The 26,330-nt window shown below is 42.4% G+C and overlaps 1 protein-coding gene across 6 annotated transcripts in view; it reads right to left on the minus strand.

Moving 5' to 3' along the window:
* The window catches only part of LOC105488719 (thyroid hormone receptor interactor 4), a 73,222-nt gene that overhangs the window by 39,391 nt on the left and 7,501 nt on the right, over positions 1 to 26,330 (minus strand). For 5 of the 6 annotated variants that reach the window (XR_011625282.1, XM_071099356.1, XM_071099358.1 and 2 more), the window contains 7 exons: positions 24,448 to 24,617; positions 22,740 to 22,873; positions 20,186 to 20,398; positions 16,802 to 16,880; positions 10,442 to 10,571; positions 7,511 to 7,726; positions 2,188 to 2,314 (listed from right to left, as the gene is read on the minus strand). Coding sequence is in view for 5 of the 6 variants with exons in the window: in XM_071099356.1 (XP_070955457.1) it covers positions 2,188 to 2,314; positions 7,511 to 7,726; positions 10,442 to 10,571; positions 16,802 to 16,880; positions 20,186 to 20,398; positions 22,740 to 22,873; positions 24,448 to 24,617 (1,069 nt within the window). In the remaining variant the exon portion in view is untranslated. The remainder of the gene's footprint in view (positions 1 to 2,187; positions 2,315 to 7,510; positions 7,727 to 10,441; positions 10,572 to 16,801; positions 16,881 to 20,185; positions 20,399 to 22,739; positions 22,874 to 24,447; positions 24,618 to 26,330) is intronic. The other variant, XM_071099357.1, reaches the window with a different exon arrangement.

A 26,330-nucleotide genomic window follows, 5' to 3' on the forward strand; every position in this document is an offset into this window, starting at 1 on the left:
CCACCTAGATAGAATCTGTGAATACAACCTTACTTGGAAATAGTCTTTACAGATGTAATCAGTGTAAGATGAGGTTATATTGGATTATAGTAGGCCCTAAATCCAATGACTTGTATCCTTGTAAGAGGAGAGGGCACACAGTGACAGAGACACACACAGGGAAGTCTATGTGAAGACAGAGGCAGAGATTAGAGTGATGAGCTACAAGGCCAAAGACACCTAGAGACACCAGAAGCTTAAAGAGGTAAGGAAGCATTCTCCTGTAAAGCCTTCGGAGGGAATGTAGTCTTTTCAACACCTTGATTTCTGGCTTTTAGTCCCCAGGTGTGGGAGAATAAATTTCTGTTGTTTTAGGTCACCTAGTTTGTGGTACTTTGTTACAGCAGCCCTGGGAAACTAATACACTTACCAGTCCATAACAATAGTTAATTATTTGTGATTCCCCAAACCTGCAATGCTCTTAAGCTGCTAAGCCTTTGTACGTGTTGTACCTTCTGCCTGGAATTCCCTCTCCAGATTTGTGTGCTTGGAAATTCCTATATCTATATCCCATGTTTTTATGTATACAAGCCCTTGTTCCTACAATTCATTCTGCCTGCAATTTTTTTCTCCACCATTCCCAAACATATATTTTTCTCAAATATTTACTTTTTTTTTTTTGAGACAGGGTCTCTCTCTGTCGCCCAGGCTGGAGTGCAGTGGCATGATCATAGTTCATTGCAACCTCTGCCTCCTGGGCTCAGGTGATTCTCCCGACTCAGCCTCCTAAGTAGCTGGGACTACAGGCACCACGCCACCATGCCCAGCTAATTTTTGTATTTTTAGTAGAGACAGGGTTTCGCCATGTTGCTCAGGCTGGTCTAGAACTCCCAGGCTCAAGCAATCTGCCCGCCTCGGCCTCCCAAAGTGCACCTGGTGAATACTTACTTTTAATGAATGCCAGCTTCCCTATAAAACCCATTGACTGCCCTCAGCTAGCAGTAGTCTCCTGCTCCTCCGGATTTCCACAGCACTTAATACTTATACTCTATTAGCATTTATTAGAGCTGCTTACATAGATCTTTATCCCTACTAGTTTGTGAGTTATTTGAGGATAGAATCAGTGTCTGCTTGATCACTTATTATTGTGCTTATCCATAGTAGAGTTTCAATATACTGGATGGTAAAACAAAGGATAATGATAATGAGTGAACTGATAAATTAATTTAAAACACCACTCTATGGGACTACCCATATTCTATAAAAGATAAAGAGACCAGGCGCATTGGCTCACGTCTGTAATCCCAGCACTTTGGGAGGCCGAGGCGGGTGGATCGTGAGGTCAGGAGATCTAGACCATCCTGGCTAACACGGTGAAACTCCGTCTCTACTAAAAAATACAAAAAATTAGCTGGGTGTGGTGGCGGGCGCCTGTAGTCCCAGCTACTCGGGAGGCTGAGGCGGGAGAATGGCGTGAACCCGGGAGGCGGAGCTTGCAGTGAGCTGAGATCGCGCCACTGCACTCCAGCCTGGGTGACAGAGTGAGACTCCGTCTCAAAAAAAATAACATAACATAACATAACATAACATAACATAACATAAAATAATAAAATAAAATAAAATAAAAACATTAACAAAACGACCACGGTATTTTTGTCTAAATTTCTTTTTTTTTTTTTTTTTTTTTGAGACGGAGTCTCACTGTGTCTCCCAGGCTGGAGTGCAGTGGCATGATCTCGGCTCACTGCAAGCTCCGCCTCCCGGGTTCACGCCATTCTCCCGCCTCAGCCTCCCAAGTAGCTGAGACTACAGGCGCCCGCCACCACGCCCGGCTAGTTTTTTGTATTTTTAGTAGAGACGGGGTTTCACCGTGTTAGCCAGGATAGTCTCGATCTCCTGACCTCGTGATCCACCCGCCTCGGCCTCCCAAAGTGCTGGGATTACAGGCTTGAGCCACCGCGCCCGGCTTTCTAAATTTCTATAGTACTTAACAAAACTCTTTCTTGGGAAACACTTGGAAGATAAAACAAGTCAATTTGTCAGAAGTACTACAATAAAAATGGAAAAAACGTGGGCCAGAGAATGAGGTTGGCAGGTGTGTCGAGACAGCTGATTGGTATCTAAAGTCTATGAAATATACATACTTAAAAGAAGGCAAATTTAGGGCCAAACTTCTCTTATTAACAGTTAGAGCAAAGGTCCACTAACCTGGGGAGGGGACTGGTACATGTTGGGATTTACCAGAACTCCCAAAGGCTCTTCAGAAGATCTATCCAATTTGGTCAGTGGCTGGTTCAAGGTTCCATTGGCAATGGCCTGTATTGTCTCATCTAGTCTGTGATAATAAACCAAAAGGATGCAACAATTGGTAATGTTCTATGCTCAGAATGTCCTTACCACCAACATAAAATGCTTTAATAGTAATAAAATTTGGAATATAAAGAGGAGTCTATGGATGACCTTCCCTACTCCCTACTCCAACCCCTTCTCATACCAAAAACCCTAAGGAATATGAGTTAATAAATGTTCTAGAATGTCCAGGCACAGTGGCTCACTCCTGTAATTCCAGCACTTTGGGAGGCCAAGGTGGGTGGATCACAAGGTCAAGAGATTGAGACCATCCTGGCCAATATGGTGAAACCCCGTCTCTACTAAAAATACAAAAATTAGCTTAGCATGGTGGCACATGCCTGCAGTCCCAGCTACTCAGGAGGCTGAGGCAGGAGAATCACTTGAAACTGCAAGGAGGAGGTTGCAGTGAGCCAAGATTGTGCCACTGTACTCCAACCTGGGCAATAGAGCGAGATTCTGTCTCAAAAAATAAAATAAAATAAAATAAAGTTCCAGAATACCAAGAAAATACACAAGGCACACTACAGTCATTCACCTGCTCAACAAGATCATTAAACAGGCCAAGACCAGAAAAGCTGCCTAGAGGTCAGGAGTGGTGGCTCATACCTATAATTCCAACACTATCATAGGCCAAAGAGGGAGGATCACTTGAGGCCTGGAGTTTGAGACCAGCTTGGGCAACATAGAGAGCCTGGTTCTACAAAAAAATAAATTAGCTGGGCGTGGTGGCTCACACCTGTAGTCCCAGCTACTTGGGAGGATGAGATGGGAGGATCTCTTGAGCCCAGGAGTTCGAGGTGCCACTGCCCTCCAGCTTGGGCAACAGTCAATAAGGCCCTGCCACAAAAAGAAAAAAAAAAAAAAAAGTTGCCTAGGAATACCCTGACCCACAGAAGAGTATTCTATGGCAGCTCATCTTCTCAATACAACCTATACAGTTATTCCTCTGCTTACTCAGCAGTCCTTTCTCCACTCCTGCTCACTGGTCTGCATTCTATCTTTGCTTGAAGGCTCAGAAATTATAAAGAGGTACCCTACTGGCCCAGCACAAAAATGCTTAATCCTTTCTCTAAGGTCCTATATTACCTACTATCTAAACAACCATTGGATATATCCCATGTTATCCCGTGCCTATGATGTTGGCACTGGATATCTGGCTCTAAACCTATAAAAGAATGTGATGATTTTCATTTAAAGATTGTGGAAACCGCCGGGCGCGGTGGCTCAAGCCTGTAATCCTAGCACTTTGGGAGGCCGAGACGGGCGGATCACGAGGTCAGGAGATCGAGACCATCCTGGCTAACACGGTGAAACCCCGTCTCTACTAAAAATACAAAAAATTAGCCGGGCGAGGTGGCGGGCGCCTGTAGTCCCAGCTACACGGGAGGCTGAGGCAGGAGAATGGCGTAAACCCGGGAGGCGGAGCTTGCAGTGAGCTGAGATCCGGCCACTGCACTCCAGCCCGGGCGACAGAGCGAGACTCCGTCTCTACAAAAAAAAAAAAAAAAAAAAAAAAAAAGATTGTGGAAACCTACTGGTTAGTTAGTAAGAGATCATAAGCCCTGAAGGAACCCTATCTTAATTCATTCTATAGCTGTACAGTACTTGCTACTCTATCAATGCTCCTGTTGGATGCTTGACAAACGTTTGTGGATAACAATAATAATTCTGAGGCACACCATAATGAAAAGCTTCAACTAACGGGAAAGGCTAAACTTGACCTTCAGTTCAATTCAATATATGTTGTTAGGAATATCTCATATGTAAGGCAGCTTAAAAGGTGGAGAAGATACTGTTCCTGCCTTCAAGAGGCTTTCTTTTTTGTTTTTTTTTTAAGAGGCTTTCGATCCAAGTGGCAGATTTAAGACAGCCGTACAGATGATGAATCATACATGAGGGGATGTAATAATTACCATGAAACAGGCACAATCCGTTTAGTGGTTATTATCCCTTCATCCAACATGTTGTATCATGTAGGTTCAAGGGAGAGGTAGGTATGTGAAATGCAAAGATTGGGGGAGGAATTTCCAAACCAAGGAAAAATCAGAAACAAAGGTCTGAAGCTTTTAAAAAGTACAAGAATTTTTATGATGAGGTGAGTCTAAAATAGGGTGGGGACAATGAGGTCTGAAAGAGGGGAATAGATTTGACACAGTATAATGATAAGTATATCCAGAACTCTAGAATCTATAAAAGAAATAATAAAAAGCAAATGAACACATTTTTAGAACACTCAAACTTACTAGCATACAACTAAAGCAAAGGAATGTGAATAAAAATTAGAATGAAATATCATTTTTCATGTCTCAGAATGGCAAATATTTTTTAAACATCTTTGACAAGGGAAAATGAAATTGTTATATTGATATCTGGTGTGTAGCTGATAAGTCAAAGAATGCACAATTTAAATATTATCTTCTAAAAAGTTGTAACTTTTTTGTTTATGTATTTATGTTAAAAGACTTTTCTTTTTTTTTTTTTTGAGACGGAGTCTCGCTCTATCTCCCAGGCTGGAGTACAGTGGCCCGATGATGGCTCACTACCACCTCCACCTCCTGGGTTCAAGCGATTCTCCTGCCTCAGCCTCCCGAGTAGCTGGGACTACAGGTGTCCGCCACCACTCCTGGCTAACTTTTGTACTTTCAGTAGAGACGGGGTTTCACCATATTGGCCAGGCTGGTCTCGAACTCCTTGACCTTGTGATCCGCCCGCCTCGGCCTCCCAAAGTGCTGGGATTACAGGCTTGAGCCACCGCACCCGGCCTAATAGACTTTATTTTTAAGGTGGGGTCTCAATATGTTGCCCAGGCTGGTCTTGAACTCCTGGCCTCAAGTGATCCTCCCACTTTGGCCTCCCAAAGTGCTGAAATTACAGGTGTGAGCCACTGCACCCAGCCTTAGGTTTTATTTTTTAGATCAGTTTTAGGTTCAGAGCAAAACTGAGAATAATATACAGAGGTTATCCACATTCCCCAAGACCTCCCAAATACATAGGCTCCACCATTATTAGCATCCCTCACCAGAGTGGTACATTTGTTACAACTGATCAACCTACACTGACACATCATTAGCACCCAAAAGCCATGGTTTACATTAGCGTTCACTCCTGGTGTTGTACAATTTATGGGTTTGGACAAATTTATTTTTATTTTTATTTTTTTTATTTTTTGAGACGGAGTGTCGCTCTGTCGCCTGGGCTGGAGTGCAGTGGCCGGATCTCAGCTCACTGCAAGCTCCGCCTCCCGGGTTCCCGCCATTCTCTTGCCTCAGCCTCCCGAGTTGCTGGGACTACAGGCGCCCGCCACCATGCCCGGCTAATTTTTTTTTTTTTTTAGTAGAGACGGGGTTTCACCATGTTAGCCAGGATGGTCTCGATCTCCTGACCTCATGATCTGCCTGTCTCGGCCTCCCAAAGTGCTGGGATTACAGGCTTGAGCCACCGCGCCCGGCCGATAAATTTATAATGACATATATTTACCATTATAATTACATACAGAGTAGTTTCACTGCCTTAAAAATCTTCTCTGTGCTCCTTCTATTTATTCCTCCCTCTCTTCTAATCCCTGGAAACTACTGAATAGTTAAAATCCTACAGTATGTAGGCTACACCATTTTAATACTCCCATTCACAGTAACAGAATATCCCCATTTTCCTATATCCACACAATATGCAGTATTTTTTTAAAAAAAATTTAAGCCAAATTTGATGCACAAAAAAAAACTGATACATTATGTTTTTAAATCTGTATTTCCTGATGGCTAGTTGAACATCTTTTCAAATGTTATTGGCTATTTGTACGTCCCCACTTGTAAATTGTTTGTTCTTAGTTTTTGTCCATTTTTCTGCTGGAGTTTTTGGTTGTTTTCTTTTAATTTGCTAGAGTTCTTACTTATATAGTATGGATATTGCTCCTTTGACTGTTAAAACTACTTAAAATACTTTCTTCCAACTTGGTACTGTCTTTTTATTTAAAATATCTTATACAGGCATGACTTCAGGATTTTGTATCTTGCTTCGGAAGAGCTTTATCACACCAAGACTATAATTATATTCTCCTATGATTCTGTATTTCTTTCTGATCCCTTTATTTTATTTTATTTTTTTTTTTGAGACGGAGTCTTGCTCTGTCACCCAGGCTGGAGTGCAGTGGCCGGATCTCAGCTCACTGCAAGCTCCGCCCCCCGGGTTCCCGCCATTCTCCTGCCTCAGCCTCCCGAGTAGCTGGGACTACAGGCGCCCGCCACCACGCCCGGCTAGTTTTTTTGTATTTTTTTAGTAGAGGCGGGGTTTCACCGTGTTATCCAGGATGGTCTCGATCTCCTGCCCTTGTGATCCACCCGTCTCGGCCTCCCAAAGTGCTGGGATCACAGGCTTGAGCCACCGCGCCCGGCCCCCTTTATATTATTTATATTTAACTCTGTAGTGAAACTTATTACAGCATCATAGAATGGTTTGAGGTAGAGACATTACCTAGATTTTTTTCCAAACAGGCAATTATTCCAAAAAACAATTTTAATTATTTCTTTAGCGATTAAAAATGTTAGCTTTATTGATTACTAAATTCACATATATATATATATACACACACCCGTGCACACATACACACGCAATGTAAACATACCAATCTCTTTCTGGATTCTGTTTCATTAACCTATTTCTGTGCCCAAACTATATCTCATTGTTTTAAAAATTTTTTTTTGCTGGGCACAGGGACTCATGCCTATAATCCCAGCAACTTGGGAGGCTGAGGCAGGTGGATCACTTGAGGTTAGGAGTTTGAGACCAGCCTGGCCAACATGGTGAAAACCTGTCTTTACTAAAAATACAAAAATTAGCTGGGCATGGTGGCACGCACCTGTAATCCCAGCTACTCAAGGGGCTGACGTAGGAGAATGGCTTGAACCCGGGAGCGGAGGTTGCAGTGAGCCAAGATCGGGTCACTGTGCTCCAGCCTGGGCAACAAAGGGAGACTCCATCTCAAAAAAAAACCTACAAAAATCAGTAATTATCTGGTAGGAGTGTTCATTTAAAAACTTTTTCTTAGCTATTCTTACATGCTTCCTATTCCAAATAAACACATTTTTTAAATCAACAAAAATAAAAGATCCACTAGAAAGGGAAAATCCTTTATGGTCAACCTATTCCTTCTTTGACACCCTTCCTAGTGCTGCTCACTCACCTGCTATGATATTCCGCTAGTGAATTTTCTTCTTCCAGGATCTTCCTTCCTGCAAAGTCAATGGTGACCTTCTTAGAAAGTCGAGAGGCATGTCGAAGTTCTCTCAGCTCCTCCTCTCGCTTCTGCAAGGTTTCCCGCTCAAGTTTGGACAACCATTGGTTAGAATCACTGGCAAAGTAATCTGACTCATCATCAATGACTTGGGTCCTTCGAATACTGAGAAAAAGGGAACACATGGTAATTAGGTCATCTGTTGACAAATAAGGACCGATTATTGGAAAACAGTTTCAAGGTAGCTTAATATCTCAAATATATTCCAAAATCAAGTCAAGCTCTGCATATGTTTTATTTCCAGTGTAGGCTCAGCTCTTAGAACTTATCTCAACCTCAGGCAAGAAAAGACACAGCACCGTAATCCATTTTCCTTCCACCTTTCATATTAGTCCAGCCTCTGCCTTCTGAAAGCTGGGCTTCAGCCTAGTTTTGCTGCATCTGAGTTCATGTCTGACAGCTTACTAAGTATCCTAGTCCCTCTGTAACTGGGATCCAGTCTATTCTTCCTAGGCTTACTTGCTTACTGGAGTTCTATGCTGAAGTCTCAGTTCTGTAGCTTAACTATTTACTTTTTTCTTTTTTTTTTGAGACAAAGTCTTGCTCTGTCGCCCAGGGTGGAGTGCAGTGGCATGACTGCCTCCTCAGTTCAAGCAATTCTCTGCCTCAGCCTCCCAAGTGGCTGGGATTACAGGTGCGACACCATGCCTGGCTAAGTTTTGTATTTTTAGTAGGGATGGGGTTTCACCATCTTGGCCAGGCTGGTCTTGAACTCCTGGCCTTGTGATCCACCCACCTTGGCCTCCCAAAGTGCTAGGATTACAGGTGTGAGTCACTGCGCCTGGCCAACTATTTACTCTTAAGACATTCTATTACCCTATACTATATGGTATTACCTATACCCCACTTTGCAGGCTCTTACTAATGCACTGGGGCCAAGTTCCAAGATATGACAATCAGGCCTATTTCTAAGATCATACTGACAGAGAAACTAAAAACTGGAAACAATCTTGATGGTCTAATTCTCTCATTCTACATATAATAAGCCTGGGGCTTACAGAAGTTGAGTGATTACTCCAATGTCATAAATCCAGTTAAGATTAAGTTTCCCCATAATTACAAATAGTGACATAAATAGACATAAGGGAAATACTGAAGTTAGATTCATATATTGACTTCAAATTTTCATACTCAGCTAGAATTGTAAAAAAATTTTGTCTTCTTAGGCCAGGTGCAGTGGCTCACACCTGTAATTCCAGCACTTTGGGAGACTGAGGCTGGCAGATCATACACACACAAAAATAAAACAAAAATAAAGCAGACTTAGAATAGAAACATTTTTAACAGTACTCTGGAAGAAATTTTTTTTTTTTTTTTTGAGACAATCTCGCTATGACACCCAGGCTGGAATGCACTGGATTAATCTCGGCTCACTGTAACCTCCACCTCCCAGTCTCAATCCATCCTCCCACCTCAGCCTCCCAAGTAGCTGGGATTACAGACATATGACATTACGCCTAGGTAATTTCTGTTTTTGTACAGACGGGGTTTTGCTATGTTGCCCAGGCTACTCTCAAACTTTCAGGTTCAAACAATCCGTCTGCCTTGGCCTCCCAAAGTGTTAGGCTTACAGGCGTGAGCCACTGTGCCTGGTGGAAATTGGTCTTATACAAAAACCTAGATAATGAAACTGGTACCCATGAACACACCAGCAAAGCAGCAACAATAGGGAGAGACCCTTTTCCAGTTTCTGTTGATCAAGAAGTGCATTCCATTTATCTCTCTTTTTTTTTTGAGACAGAGTCTCGCTCTGTCGCCTAGGCTAGAGTGCAGTGGCGCAATCTCAGCTCACCACAACCTCCGCCTCCTGGGTTCATACCATTCTCCTGCCTCAGCCTCCTGAGTAGCTGGGACTACAGGTGCCCGCCACTACGCTCGGCTAATTTTTTTGTAGTTTTAGTAAGACGTATTTCTAAAAATACGTTTTACTGAGTATGGTGAAATGTGATACTGAAAGGATGAAGAGTGAGTATGAGTTACACACCTTGTGATGGGTTTATTTAAGGAATAGTTTTCTAAATTTTATCTCATGTATTCATAGCAAATGGTTTGGAAGTAGCAGGAATGTCTCATCAAAAGATTACAATGCCAGGAATAGACTCTCAGGTTACAAGAGATTCAGGGTCTCTCTGAGGACCCTCACAGAGTCATTTGAGAAGGGAACATATAAATCCTATCCAAACATTTTTTACCACCAACTGGTTTTCAACGAATATTTTGTTCAAAAGAAAAAAATAAGGAGGAAGTCAAAAACAGAATTATCATAAATCTGTCTCACAGAGAGAAGTCAATGGGCTACACAATAATAATGCAGGAGTATAATGTCAATTTAGTTGTATTTTAATATACTGATTATTGAATCAAAAAACAAATTTAGTCAAAGGAAAGAAGAAGGGTAAATCATGCCTTCCTATGATAGGGCATAACCTATGTTCTCCCAGAGGCAATTCCTTACAGATTCTCCACAGCCCAGCCTAACAGTTTGCACATAATAGGTACTCTAATACAGGTGAGTGAATGAATGGCTACAAGTAAAACAAGTGGTGAATTATGTCAAGTCACATCAACTGTCCAGGGGATAGACTAACATTTACCAGGAATCAAAAAATGCTACGGGACAGGATTCTTTTGGTGGGAGCCTATATTATTCAAATATGGATTAAAAAACAAGATGTAGGCCTCCTATGTAGAGCATCCAGCTCTTCTTTTGCTATTAACTCTTTCACACTCCACTTTGAGAAGGTATCAAGTACCAAAATAATGGCCAGAATCTGTAGACTAGTTTATTTCTTAGCATTTCTTATTCTAACCCTTTCATACCTAGTTCTGTCAAACTCTAACAGTTTGTCTTTATGCTTGATAGCCTTCTCCAGACCAGACTTAATTCGCAATTCTTGATGAGGAAGAAGGTCCTTGGTAGAGATGTCCACCTTTCCAGAATTCTCCACCCCTGAAATTCAATAAGGAAGTCAAATGGTGTCAGCCTCTAAATACAAATTAGTTGTACCAGTGTGCAACAAAGAACAAAACATCAGAAGATCTGGTTCTGGCCTGATGGCCCAGAGCCTTCATTTCAACGGAAAATAAGTACACAGTCCAGGACTTACTTGTACAGCATTAAGCAGTGCTTGACACATGACAGGTTTTCAATAAATGGTAGGGATCTTTTCTTCCTTTATAAAAATTTGGTTCACTAAGGGCACCAAAGTATTTAAGAATGTGACATAAAAATGCCTTCTCAGTGAAAAAATTTGCTGAATATTACCTTTAAATATACGTTTTTTCAAGACAGGATCTAATGCTGTTGCCCAGTTTGGAGTGCAGTGGTGTGATCATAGCTCACTGCAGTCTCAAACTCAGGCTCAAGCGATCCTCTCACCTCAGCCTCCTGAGTAGCTGAGACAACAGGCACATGCCATTGTGTCTGAATTTTTAAATTTTTGTAGAAAGGGGGTCTCACTATGTTGCCCAGGCTGGTCTCAAAGTCCAGGCTTCAGGCAATCTTCCCAACTCAGCCTCTCAAAGTACTGGGATTCCAAACATGATCCACCACACCAGCCTAAATATACTTTTATATTATCAAAACTAAACAATAAATAATGGAAGAAAAAAAGAAAATTTCACAAAAGGGGCAGAAATGAACAGTTTCAGTTTAATAAGAACCTGCTAAATGCTGAGGCACTTAGTATACATGCTATTTAATTTTCACAATAATCCTGTAAGACAGTTTGTATTATCTTTATTTTACAGATAAAGTAACTAAAGTTCAGAGATGACTATAAATGTACTGAGTTCACACAGTTAGAAATTAGACAAGTGGCCGGGCACAGTGGCTCATGCCCGTAATCTCAGCACTTTGGGGAGCTGAGGTTTGAGACCATCCTGGCTAACACGGTGAAACCCTGTCTCCACTAAAAATACAAAAAAATAGCCAGGCGTTGTGGCGGACACCTGTAGTCCCAGCTACTAGGGAATCTGAGGCAGGAGAATGGAGTGAACCCGGGGTGCAACACTTGCAGTGAGCCGAGACCGCGCCACTGCACTCCAGCCTGGGCGACAGAGCAAGACTCCATCTAAGAAAGAAAGAAAGAAAGGAAAGAAAGGAAAGAAAGGAAAGAAAGGAAAGAAAGGAAAGAAAGGAAAGAAAGGAAAGAAAGAAAGAAAGAAAGGAAGAAAGGAAGAAAGGAAGAAAGGAAGGAAGGAAAGGAAGGAAAGGAAGGAAAGGAAGGAAAGGAAGGAAAGGAAGGAAAGGAAGGAAAGGAAGGAAAGGAAGGAAAGAAAGGAAAGAAAGGAAAGAAAGGAAAGAAAGGAAAGAAAGAAAGAAAGAAAGAAAGAAAGAAAGAAAAAGAAAGAAAGAAAAAGAAAGAAAGAAAGAAAGAAAGAAAGGAAGGAAAGAAAGGAAAGAAAGGAAAGAAAGGAAGAAAGGAAGAAAGGAAGAAAGGAAGAAAGAAAGGAAGAAAGAAAGAAAGGAAGAAAGAAAGAAAGAAAGAAAGAAAGAAAGAAAGAAAGAAAAGAAAGAAAGAAAGGAAAGAAAGAAAGAAAGAAAGAAGAAAGAAAGAAAGAAAGAAATTAGTCCCTAGAAACAAAATCTGAGCTCGAGTATAACTCTAAAGCCAACATTGATTCCATGGTTGTGCTATCTTCTTTGACAGCATATTATAAATTTATATATCCCAGAAAAGAGAGCCATAGATTATGATACACCCAAGATCCAAAATGGGTTAGGTGGCTGGGTGCAGTGGCTCACTCCTGTAATTGCAACACTTTGGGACGCTGAGGTGGGAGGATCACTTGAGTCTCGGAGTTCAAGACTAGCCTGGGCAACATGATGAGAGCCCATCTGTACAAACAATTTAAAAATTAGCCAGACACGGTGGTACATGCCTGTAGACTCAGCTACTTGGGAGGCTAAGGCAGGAGAATTGCTGCAGTAAAATGTGTTCATACCAATGTACTCCAGCCTGACAGAGACTAAAAACAAACAAACAAGGAGAGTACGTAGAATCAGAACCATTTTTTCTCAGAATGATTACCTTAACATCTAATTGAAAAAAATATAGAGGTATGTGCAACCTCTTTAATAATAAAATTACAGGCCGGCGCGGTGGCTCATGCCTGTAATCCCAGCACTTTGGGAGGCCGAGGTGGGTGGATCACCTGAGGTCAGGAGGCCTGGCCAACATGGCAAAACTCTGTCTCTACTAAAAATGCGAAAATTAGCTGGGTGTGGTGGCAGGCACCTGTAATCCCAGCTACTCAGGAGGCTGCGGCAGAAGAATTGCTTGAACCTGGGAAGCAGAAGTTGCAGTGAGCCGAGAGCACATCACTGAACTCCAGCCTAGGTGACAGAGACTCCGTCTCAAACAAACAAACAGCACTTTGGGAGGCCGAGACGGGTGGATCACGAGGTCAGGAAATCGAGACCATCCTGGCTAACACGGTGAAACCCCGTCTCTACTAAAAAATACAAAAAAAAACTAGCCGGGCCCAGTGGCGTGCCTGTAGTCCCAGCTACTCGGGAGGCTGAGGCAGGAGAATGGCGGGAACCCGGGAGGCGGAGCTTGCAGTGAGCTGAGATCCGGCCACTGCACTCCAGCCGGGGCGACAGAGCGAGACTCCGTCTCAAAAAAAAAAAAAAAAAAAAAATTAATAATAATAATAATAAAATTACAGCCTTTTACAACTAAAACAAATTTGAAATGTCAAAACAAGAGTGAACAGGTTTCTGGGTACAATGCTAATATTGCTATAGATTAGTATGTTTTTTGTTTTTTTTTTTTTTGAGATGGAGTTTTGCTTTTGTTGCCCAGGCTGGCGTGCAACGGCACAACCTTGGCTCATCACTACCTCTGCTTCCCAGGTTCAAGCAATTCCCAGCCCCAGCCTCTCAAGTATCTGGGATTACAGGCATGTGCCACCATGCCCGGCTAATTTTGTATTTTTGGTACAGACGGGGTTTCTCCACATTGGTCAGGCTGGTTTTGAACTCCCGACCTCAGGTGATCCACCCATCTCAGCTTCCCAAAGTGCTGGGATTACAGGCATAAGCTACCATGCCTGGTGATTTATATGATATTTGGACAAAATAATCTGGCAAATACATCTCAAGTGTCAAAAAAAGATCACATTATTTGACGTAGTAACATTATTCTTAGAAATTTATCACAAGGAAATAAATCAAAAGCTATCTTAATAAAGGTGACGATTTGTGATATTATTTAAAATTTGGAAACAAATATCCAGTAATTAGGAAATAATCATATTATAATAAACCAAGTTAAAAGACTATTTTTAGCTACTAAAAACAATTATGAAGAATATATAGTAAGATAGCAGCCAATTATGAATTAGTTGGAAAAATGGAAAAACAAATGTTTTTACACAGATTACTACATTATAATCCCAACCAATCTGTCTATATAAAACAAAAAGTACTATGAACCAAGGCAGGAACAAAATGAAATATTTGCGTTAAGTAGTGGGTAATGAGTATATTGTTTTTCCTTTTAATAATGTCCTTAACTGCCGGGAGCGGTGGCTCATGCCTGTAATTCCAGCACTTTGGGAGGCCGAGGCAGGCGGATCAAGAAGTCAACAGATCAAGACCATCCTGGCCAACCAACTTGGTGAAATCCCATCTCTACTAAAAATACAAAATTTAGCTGGGCATAGTGGCGCACGCCTGTAGTCCCAGCTACTCGGGAGGCTGAGGCAGGAGAATTGCTTGAACCTGGGAGGCGGAGGTTGCAGTGAGCCAAGATCGCTCACTGCACTCCAGCCCGGGCGACAGAGCAAGACTCCGTCTAAAAAAATTAAAAATGCGGGGGGGGGGGGGGGGGGCGGGTTGCAGTGGCTCACGCCTGTAATCCCAGCACTTTGGGAGGCTGAGGCATGGGGAACACAAGGTCAGGAGATCAAGAACATACTGGCTAACATGGTGAAACACCGGCTGTACAAAAAAATTAGCTGGGCGTGGTGGCGGGCGCCTCTAGCTAGTCCCAGCTACTCAGGAGGCTGAGGGAGGAGAATGGCGTGAACCCGGGAGGCGGAGCTTGCAGTGAGCCGAGATTGCGCCACTGCACTCCAGCCTGGGAGACAGAGAGAAACTCCATCTCAAAAATAAATGAATAAATAATAAAATAAATAAAAATAATGCCCTTAACTGACCAAGTACGGTGGCTCACGCCTGTAATCCCAGCACTTCAGGAGGTTGACGTGGGCGGATCACCTGAGGTCAGGAGTTCCAGACTAGCCGAGTTCCAGACTAGCCTGGCCAATATGGGGAAACCCCATCTCTACTCAAAATACAAAAAAATTGGCCAGGCATGGTGGCACATGCCTGTAATCCCAGCTACTCGAGAGACTGAGGCAGGAGAATCACTTGAACCCAGGTGGCGGAGGTTGCAGTGAGCCAAGATCGTGCCATTGCACTCCAGCCTGGGCAACAAGAGCAAAACTCTGTCTCAGAAAAAGAAAAAAAAAAATTGTTGGCCGGGCACGGTGGCTCACGCCTGTAATCCCAGCACTTTGGGAGGCTGAGGCGGGTGGATCACCTGAGGTTGGAAGTTCAAGACCAGCCTGACCAACATGGAGAAACCCTGTCTCTACTAAAAACACAAAATTAGCCAGGGTAGTGGCGCATGTCTGTAATCCCAGCTACTCGGGAGGCTGAGGCAGGAGAATTGCTTGAACCTGGGAGGCGGAGGTTGCGGTGAGCCGAGATTGTACCATTGCACTCCAGCCTAGGCAAAAAGAGCAAACTCCGTCTCAAAAATAAAAAATAAAAAAAACATTTAAAAAAGGAAGTCCTTCACTATTTTTGTCAGGTGTGTTTCAAGCATAAAGGCATACAAAATAATTAGAAAATAAGTAGAGTTCCTATATAACCTTCACATAGCTTACTTTAATGTTACTGTCTTATTTTACAAAACCATAGTATAATTATCAAAACTAAGAAATTAACATTGGTATAACACTATGAACAAACTATTTGGATTTTAACATTTTTTTTCCATTAATGTTATTTTTCTGTTCTAGGATCCAATACTGGATGTATACTGCAATTAGTCGTCACATATATCCTTAGTCTAATCTGTGACGTTTCTTCAATCTTGTCTTCCATGACATTGTAAATCTCTTGTTCTTAAAACTTTCACACAATAATTTCAGTCCATTGGTGGATTGTGCTTGTGGCAGTTACTACTGCAGTGTTCTAATTGTGATTTTCTGGTATTTTCATTTCTTACATTTTATTAACTGGAATTCTTTTATAAGAAGTGTTGTCCTTTCTCCATTTTATTAACTTATTCAGTTATTTATACAAGTATGGTCGCAAGAATATTAATTTTATTTAGATTATAATGTAATACTAATATTTATTTTGCTATTTAATGTTATGTAGTCTTAATAATTTTTCTAAAAAATAGATGCTTATAGAATGAGTGAATAGGCCAGGCACAGTGGGTCACACCTGTAATCCCAATGCTTTGGGAGGCCAAGGCAGGCGGATCACTTGAGGTAATGAGTTCAAGACCAGCCTGGCCAACATGGCAAAACCCCATCGCTACTAAAAAAATGTAAATACTGGCTGGGCGCAGTGGCTTACGCCTGTAATCTCAGCACTTTGGGAGGCCAAGGTGGGCAGACCACGAGGTCGGGACATCAAGACCATCCTGGCTAACATGGTGAAACCTCGTCTCTACTAAAAATACAAAAAATTAGCCAGGTGTGGTGGCATGCACCTGTAGTCCCAGCTACTTGGGAGGCTAAGGCTGGAGAATCAGTTGAACCCAGGAGGCAGAGGTTGCAGTGAGCTGAGATCAGTGCCACTGCACTGCAGCCTGGGCAACAGAGCGAGACTCCATCTCAAAAAAAAAAAAAAAAGTAAATATTAGCCACACGTGATGGCACACACCTGCAATCCCAGCTACTCGGAAGTTTGAGGCAGGAGAATCACTTGAATCCAGGAGGCGGAGGTTGCAGAGAGCCGAGATCGCGCACTGCACTCCAGCCTGGGTGATAAGAGTGAGACTCCATCTCAAAAAAACAAAAACAAAAACAAAAACAGAGAATGAGTGAATAAACTGCATCTTGCACTCCAGAATACAGAAAAGGGAAACAACCACAGACGCAACAAGACACCCATCACCCGAGTCATCCAGTTAGAAGATTGCTGTCTACCTGACATGAGTTTCTTTAGCAGTTTCTGGCTCTTGTTTGAGTCACGCTGTAAAATATCTTGTTCCTCATGAGTACACACCTGTAAAATAATAAGAGTAAGACATGTGATCCAATAGTTATATTGTTTTCTTGATATATCTAAAAGTAACCTGAAATTACACATTAGATGGGGTAAAATTATGAGACTACTGGTGTTTTTTAATCCAAACACATCAAAATATAAAAATGCAAATGAGTTTTTCTCCAGATCTCTTTCCATTTCTTTTTTATGAACCAAACAAAAAACTTATATCACTGCACATCTCCCTGAATGACTTAATGGTTTAGAAAAAAAAAAGGCTGGGCACAGGGGCTCATGACTGTAATCCCAGCACTTTGGGAGGCTGAGGCAGATTGCTTGAGTGCAGGAATTCGAGACCAGCCTGGGCAACATGGCCAAATCCCATCTCAACAAAAAAATACAAAAATTAGCCTGGCATGGTGGTGTGTGCCTGTAGTCCCAGCTACTCAGGAGCTGGGACTTCTTTGTAGATACAGGGTTTTGCCATGTTGCCCAGGCTGGTCCTGAATTCCTGGGCTCAAGTAGTCTTCCCTCCTTAGCCTCTGAAAGCAATGGGATTATAGGCATCAGCCACCATACCTGGCTTTTGGTTCTTTTTAATAAGACATCTTCTTATAATTAACTTCTCTTGTCAGATTTGGACTTCATGATTAGAACTGGGTTACTTTTTATGGTAAAATATCATATGTTTTATCCAGTATTCTCAACAGTGGGAAATATTTATCCTTTGAAAGTAAGTTATTTTTTCTTCTTTTTTTCTTTTTGAGTCAGGGTTGGCTTTGTCATCCAGATGGGAGTGCGGTGGCACCATCTCTGCTCACTGCAACCTCCACCTCCCAGGCTCAAGTCATCCTTCCAACTCAGCCTCCCAAAGTGCTGGGATTACAGACATAAGCCATCATGCCTGGCCTGAGACTGTCTAAAAAACAAACAAGGGACAGGTGCAGTGGTTCACGCCTGTAATCCCAGCACTTTGGGAGGCCAAGACAGGTGGATCACCTGAGGTCATGAGTTCAAGATCAGCCTGGTCAATATGGAGAAACCCTCTCTACTAAAAATACAAAAATTAGCTGGGCGTGGTAGTGGGCACCTGTAATCCCAGCTACTCGAGAGGCTGAGGCAGGAGAATCGCTTGAAGCTGGGAGGCGGAAGTTGCAGTGAGCCACTGCACTCCAGGCTGGGCAAGAGAACGAGACTCCGTCTCAAAAACAAACAAACAAACAAACAAACAGACTTCAAGGCCAATCTGCTTTACATTGTTTCTTTTTTTTTTTTTTTTTTTGAGACGGAGTCTTGCTCTGTCGCCCAGGCTGGAGCGCAGTGACCAGATCTCGGCTCACTGCAAGCTCCGCCTCCCGGGTTCCCGCCATTCTCCTGCCTCAGCCTCCCGAGTAGCTGGGACTACAGGCACCCGCCACCTCGCCCGGCTAGTTTTTTGTATTTTTTAGTAGAGACGGGGTTTCACCGTGTTAGCCAGGATGGTCTCGATCTCCTGACCTCGTGATCCACCCGTCTCGGCCTCCCAAAGTGCTGGGATTACAGGCTTGAGCCACCGCGCCCGGCCTACATTGTTTCTTGAACTAAAAGATTCAAGGACCTAGGAGAAAACACTGTACAATACTTCCTAGTAGTTGCCTCAATGACACACAGAATTCCTGCCAGCAGCTATAGGAGCTTGCTCTAAAGAGAAAGCTCCATATGGGAGGAGATTTACTGCCATTTAATGGACATTTTTATTAGTAGACACTACATTTTTCAGGTCATTCATTGTCTATCAGCTTATTCTGAGCATATGAAAAAATTAAGGGTTTCACTAGGCACGGTGGCTCACACCTGTAATCCCAGCACTTTGGGAGGCTGAGGAGGGTGGATCACCTGAGGTCAGGAGTTCCGAGACCAGCTTGACCAATATGGTGAAACCCTGTCTCTACTAAAAATACAAAAAATTAGCCGGGCATGGTGGTGTGCACCTGTTGTCCCAGCTACTAGGGAGGCTGAGACAAGAGAACTGCTTAAACCCAGGAGGCGGAGGTTATAGTCAGCTGAGATTACGCCACTGCACTCCAGCCTGGGCGACAGAGTGAGACTCCGTCTCAAAAAAAAAAAAAAAAGAAAAGAAAAGAAAAAATTAAGGGCCCCATCAGAAAAGAGGAGAAAATGAAGTAATATAAAATGGATGCCTTTACCAACACCAAATGTCACTGCTTCTGCCAGCCAGCTCAACTTGGTGAAATTAGCTTTCTAGATAGCTCATTAAGGGTTTTTGTGAGTCATTATCACTACATTCTTGAGGTCATTCTCTCAGACAAACCAGAGTTATGACAAGGTGGTATCCTGGAAATAGAAGCTATAATGACCTGAGGATTCTGTCACAGTGTCTCTGTTCTCCTAGGGCTAGGAGCCACACCAGAACTGAAGACTTAGACAAAATTAATTTTGACATTTCAGGCCCTATAGTTTTCTTAAAGTTAATCTGACACAAGAAGACTTGGATCTCTCAACAATGCATGTTCTCAAAACCTTTCTCATTAATGGCCTGAGTAGTAGGATATAATCTGGGGTTTCTTCCTTTCTTCTGAGACAAGGACTCGCTCTCTCACTGCAGCCTGGACGTCCTGGGATCACGTGAAGCTCCCACTTTAGCCCCTCATGTAACTGCTACCACAGGTGCGCACCACCACACCAGCCCAACTAATTAAAAAAATATATTTTTTTTGTAGAGACAGGGTCTTCCTACATTGCCCAGGCTGGTCTGAAACTCCTGGGCTCAAGGGATCCTCCCACCTCAGCCTCCCAAAACCCGCCTTGGCCTCCCAAAGTGTTGGGACTTTAGGCGTGCGCCACCTTGCCTGGCCTAACCTTGGGTTTCTAACTAATCATATCCCTGCTACTCGAGTTCACTGGATATTTTAGGGAAGAAATTTACTAAGAAAAAGAGAAGGCCAGGCATGGTGGCTCATGCCTGTAATCCCAGAACTTTGGGAGGCCGAGGTGGGTGGATCACGAGGTCAGGAGATCGAGACCATCCTGGCTAACACTGTAAAACTCCATCTCTACTAAAAGTACAAAAAATTAGCCAGGCATGGTGGCAGGCGCCTGTAGTCCCAGCTACTCAGAAGGCTGAGGCAGGAGAATAGCATGAACCCGGGAGGCGGAGCTTACAGTGAGCCGAGATCGCGCCACTGCACTCCAGCCTGGGCAACAGAGTGAGACTCTGTCTCAACAAAAAAAAAAAAAAAAAAAAGAGAAATTATTTGATATCTGAATGGCCCTGCATATTAACACAAAGCACAGTAAAATAAAATAGAAAAGAAATACTTTACCAGAGTGCCACAGAATAAGCAAGGGCCAGAGCCTTCTTGTTCACAGACAATGCGCCCACAGATCAGACAGTTATTGATGAGCTTGTGCTTCTGGCCCAGGCAATCACAAGGGTGGCGACCAGGGAGCAGGACTGCAAGCCTGTCCTGTCCTTCTCTTGTGTATAAATTGACAAACTTTGTCTTCTTCTTTACGGAGTTGCTGTTCTCTTGTGCCTAATTGTACAAAGACATCAGAATAACATCAAATAATTAACGACAATGTAAAAAGTCAAGGGAGAAAATGCTCAGTTCTGTTCAATAACAACTTATATACTATCCAAGAACAAAGAAAGAAGGCAGGGAAAGGAAGAAATACAAATTAGTTATAATCAAATTTCTAAGGAAAGGTTATACTCTAGAAAAACTAGCTGGTAATTACCTTGTCTTTTCTGCTAGTAGCTTTCAGCCCATTACTATGGCTAGTGGAAGGTAAATGTAGCAGTTAGATCTGTTTATATGACATCTTTAAAAACAGCTAAATTGGAGATCATAAGAAACAAGAATGCCTCTAAAAGCAGATGATATTCACAGATTTGGAAATATGGGCAATCAATAAAATAAGAAAAATAAATATAAAGTTGACTCAATCAGAAACCAGTAAGAAAAGGACAGATAATACAATAGAAAAACAGGCAAACAGAAGGTGGAGGTTGCAGTTAGTTGAGTTCGCACCACTGGGCAACAGAGTGAGATCCTATCTCAAAAAAAAAAAAAAGGGCAAAAAAAAAAAACCTAAATAAGAACTTCGTAACAAAAGATATCCTAATGACTAACAGGCATATAAAAAAGTTCTCAATTTCTCGTAAAAATAATGCAAAAACGAAAACAAAATTCAATACCACTAAATACCAATCAGAATGGCTAAACTGAAAAAGAGAAAATATGAAGTGCTAGCAAAGATACAAAAGAATTAGACCTCTCATACACTGCTGGCAGGACTGCAAACTCATATCAATTAAAGTTGAACATATGCATGTTCTATGACACAGCAATTCAACTCCTAGATACATACTAAACAGAAATGTGTAAATATGTTCACCAAAAATACATACAAGAATGTTCACTGTTGCATTGGAATTGGTAACTATCCAAATATTAGAATGGATAAATTGTGATGTATTCACTTAATAAAATTCTGTGTAGCAATGAGAATGAGAAAATATAGCTGTCCAGAATAGAGATGAATCTCATAAATTGAAAGAAGCTAGACACTGGCTGGGCACAGTGGCTCACGCCTGTAATCCCAGCACTTTGAGAGGCCAAGGCAGGCAAATTGCTTGAGGTCAGGAGTTCAAGACAGCCTGGCCAACATGGTGAAATCCCATCTCTACTAAAAATACAAAAATTAGCTGGGTGTGGTAGTGTGCGCGCCTGTAATCCCAGTTACTTGGGAGGCTGAGGCCGGCCAATCACTTGAACCCCGAAGGCAGAGGTTGCAGTGGGTCAAGATTGCACCACTGCACTCCAGCCTGGGTGACAGAGCAAGACTCCATCTCAAAAAACAAACGAACAAACAAACAAACAAAAACAGCTAGATACAAGAGTACACACTATTTAGCTCCATTTATTTAAAGTTCAAAAACGGGGCCAGGTGTGGTGGCTCACGCCTATAATCCTAGCACTTTGGGAGGCCAATGTGGGTGGACTGCCTGAGCTCAGGAGTTCGAGACCAGCTTGGGCAACTTGGTGAAACCCCGTCTCTACTAAAATATGAAAAATCAGCTGGGCGTGGCAGTGTGGGCATGTAGTACCAGCTACTCGGGAGGCTGAAGCAAGAGAATCGCTTGAACCCAGGAGGCAGAGGTTGTGGTGAGCTAAGATTGAGCCACTGCATTCCAGCCTGAGCGACAGAGCGAGACTCTGTCTCAAAAAAAAAAAAAAAAAAAAATTATCTGGGTATGGTGGTGCGTGCCTGTAGTCCCAGCTATTCGGGAGACTAGGCAGGAGAATCACTTGAACCCAGGAGGTGTTGCCACTACACTCCAGCCTGGCAACAGAGCGAGACTCCGTCTCAAAAAAAAAAAACTCATGAAGCGTTCCATACTTAAAAAAAAAAAAAAAAGCACCAGCCGCATGGGACACACTTCATTAAATATTTTTCAACTTATATTTATCTGCCTGAATCTCATCTCAAAGCAAAGATGTCAATTAGCCGGGCATGGTGACGAGCGCCCAGCTACTCGGGAGGCTGAGGCAGGAGAACTGCTTGAATTCAGGAGGTGGAAGTTGCAGTGAGCCAAGATGGTGCCACTGCACTCCAGTCTCGGCGATGGAGCAAGACTCCTTCTTGGCGGGGGGGTAAAAAAAAGCAAAGATGCCTTTATAATACTAATCAGGTTGCCAAAGAAAAAATCTACCATAGAGAAAGGAGTACATGTAATTTTTCCTCCTAAAATTCATGCATTTGTTGAAAAATTGCCATTCTAGACCAATTTGTACACTTTGCTCTCTGAAATGTATTAGTCACTTCCTCTTCTCCAATAGCCAGAAAAAGCTTCAATCTATAAGCACTCACCTTAGCCAAATCAAAAGGTGTTTTAACTTCTGCAGTCGTGTCAGGTTCAGTAAATGCAGGAACTTCCTGTCTGTTTCTCCCTTTCTTTCTACCCCGCTTTAGATGGTCTCCTGATTTCTGCCCATCTAAAATTTCTTTGAAGATAGAAAAAAAAATACACACACACAGATTGATAAGAGGATTCCTGGTGAACTTCTATAGCTAATAAACTAAGGTGATGCTTAATATTTAGAGTCAAGATATCATCGGGAAGATTTTTAATTATCTTTTCCTGCCAAACCAGAATAAAATTTAAATCATCATTTTTAAGAGTGCAGTCAATGAAAAAGAACTCAAACAAGTGGCTGGTTTTAAGTTAAATTAAAATCTGATATTCTGGCCGGGCGCGGTGGCTCACGCCTGTAATCCCAGCACTTTGGGAGGCCGAGACGGGTGGATCACGAGGTCAGGAGATCGAGACCATCCTGGCTAACACGGTGAAACCCTGTCTCTACTAAAAAAAATACAAAAAACTAGCAGGGCGAGGTGGCGGGCGCCTGTAGTCCCAGCTACTCGGGAGGCTGAGGCAGGAGAATGGCGTAAACTCGGGAGGCGGAGCTTGCAGTGAGCTGAGATCCGGCCACTGCACTCCAGCCTGGGCGACAGAGCAAGACTCCGTCTCAAAAAAAAAAAAAAAAAAAAAAAATCTGATATTCTAAAATCAAGCTCAGTGGCTCACATGTATAATCCTAGCACTTTGAGAGGCCGAGGCAGGTGGATCGTTTGAACCAAGGAGTTTGAGAGCAGTCTGGACAACAGAGTGAGACCCTATCCCTAGAAAAAAATAAAAAAATTAGCCAGGTGTGGTAACACACTCCTGCAGTCCCAGCTACTCAGGAAGCTGAGGTGGGAGAATCATCTGAGCCCAGGAAGCAGAGGCTGCAGTGAGCTGTGATCAAGCCACACCTCTCCAGCCTGGGCAATGAAAGTGAGACCATGTTTCAAAACAAACAAAATTCTGATATTGTAGATTGCATAATAACTTATTTAGTTTGGTGCTCGTCTTTTGTACTGTTTAAGTAGTTATCTCTAAATGCTATTCATACTATAGTCAATCAACACTTTACGGCCGGGCGCGGTGGCTCAAGCCTGTAATCCCAGCACTTTGGGAGGCCGAGGCGGGTGGATCACGAGGTCAGGAGATCGAGACTATCCTGGCTAACATGGTGAAACCCCGTCTCTACTAAAAATACAAAAAAAAATAGCTGGGCGTGGTGGCGGGCGCCTGTAGTCTCAGCTACTTGGGAGGCTGAGGCGGGAGAATGGCGTGAACCCGGGAGGCGGAGCTTGCAGTGAGCCGAGATCACGCCACTGCACTCCAGCCTGGGAGACACAGCGAGACTCCGTCTCAAAAAAAAAAAAAAAACACTTTACTTACACCCAGGTATGCACATGACTGAAAAATGTTTCTTTATGTATAAATTTTTCAAATTATTCTGAAGCCACATTTGTGTCTGTAAACAGGCATTTTTTGGTGATATTTTCTAAGTTAAAAAAGAACTAGAGCAAAATTCATTACGGATTGAGTAGAACCGAACTAAAAATATGTATACATATGATTCTGTTTAAGTTAGTTGTGAAGAAATACAAGATGGAAAAAAAAAAATTAAATTCTTTAAGCCTGCCCACTTACCAATATTTCAACATTTGCTTAATTACATTAACTTACCATCTTTTTTGAAGCACTGCTGCAAAGGATCAGAAATCGACTCCTGATCATTCTTTTGCCATTTGGTTATAAGTTCTTCTATGAATTGACCTTTTTTGCCTTCATTTCCCTGGAGGAGATCAGTAACATATTCTCGTATCTCTTCAGCACTCTCAATTGACAAAACATACCTCAGGAGGCAAAGATATAAGTTATTGAAACAAGACTAACTTACACTGTTTCTCAGTAATCTTAACGGAGATCTAGGTAGTAAAAACCATTCATTAATCTATTAGAGTGTTTACTTTGAGCCAAGTACTATGCTAGATGCTAGAAATACGATATGATCCTAACTGGTATGAAGGTATACATACATACACTTATGTGTAGGAAAAAAAGTTATACACCAAAATGATTACTAGTGAGTGATGGGATTAAAGGTAGTTTTATTTTTATTTTCTTTTTTCTTACTTTTTTTTTTTTTTTTTGAGACAAAGTCTCACCCTGTCGCCCAGGCTGGAGTACAGTGGTGCCATGTCAGCTCACTGCAAGCTCTGCCTCCCGGGTTCACGCCATTCTCTTGCCTCAGCCTCGTGAGTAGCTGGGACTACAGGTGCCCACCACCACGCCTGGCTAATTTTTTGTATTTTTTAGTACAGACGGGGTTTCAACATGTTAGCCAGGATGGGCTCGATCTTCTGACCTCGTGATCCACCCGCCTCGGCCTCCCAAAGTACTAGGATTACAGGCGTGAGCCACTGCTCCCAGGCAATAAATATGTTTTTAAAAGTATTACATTATTATATATACTGGAAAAAACAGAAAGAAACAGTGCTTATTTCTGGGTTGTAGTATTACGGTACTTTTGGTTTACTCTTTTATCCTTTTCTGATTTTTTTAGTTTTCTACAGTGAACATCTTATCATTACAGGAGAAAGAAGTGATAAAAATTACTTACAAATTAACATATAAGACACTGAAGACAGTACAAAACCTGAAGAAACTGTAATTCAGACACAATGATATGGAACGTAAGAAAATTATCATCGTGCTATATCCTTTAAATTTGTAAAAATTATGAAATTGTCCCATGATTGGTAGCATATGTACTGCATTCTTTTCATAGTGTAGTGGTGGAACTGCAGAATTATGCTCTAGAGGTAAACAAATCTGTGCCTTTGGGCCTCATTAAGAGAATCTTCTGACTGGGTGCGGGAGCCCATGCCTGTAATCCCAACAGTTTGGGAGGCTGAGGCTGGAGGATCACTTGGGCCCGGGAGTTTCAGACCAGCCTGGGCAACATAGGGAGACCTTGTCTCTAGAAGAAAAATTAAAATTAGCCAGGCATAGAGGCATGTGCCTGTAGTCCTAGCTACTTGGGAGGTTGAGGTGGAAGGATTCTTTGAGTCTCAGAGGTGAAGGCTGCAGAGCCATGATTGCATCACTACATTCTAGCCTGAGCAACAGAATGAGACTCTGTCTCAAACGAACGAAAATGGCGGGGCATGGTAGCTCCCAGCACTTTGGGAGGCTGAAGCGGGTGGATCACCTGAGGTCAGGAGTTAGAGACCAGCCTGGCCAACATGGTGAAACCCCATCTCTACTAAAAATACAAACATTAGCTGGGCATAGTGTCACGAGCCTGTAGTCCCAGCTACTGGGAAGGCTGAGGCAGGAGAATTGTTTGAACTGGGAGGTAGAGGTTGCAGTGAGCCAAGATCCTGTCACTGCACTCCAGCCTGGGTGACAGAGTGAGATTCCATCTCAAAAAAGAAAAAAAAAAAAAGTTAATAGCTCTGTGCTATTTTAAAAATTCAGGTCACTCATAAAATTGTTCAAGTTAGTACATTACTGTAGTATGTACACCTGGGTAATTCTCAATTAAATGCCAGGCAAGGCACAGC

This window comes from Macaca nemestrina, chromosome 7, assembly GCF_043159975.1.
Source record: "Macaca nemestrina isolate mMacNem1 chromosome 7, mMacNem.hap1, whole genome shotgun sequence".
Classification (NCBI taxonomy): domain Eukaryota; kingdom Metazoa; phylum Chordata; class Mammalia; order Primates; family Cercopithecidae; genus Macaca; species Macaca nemestrina.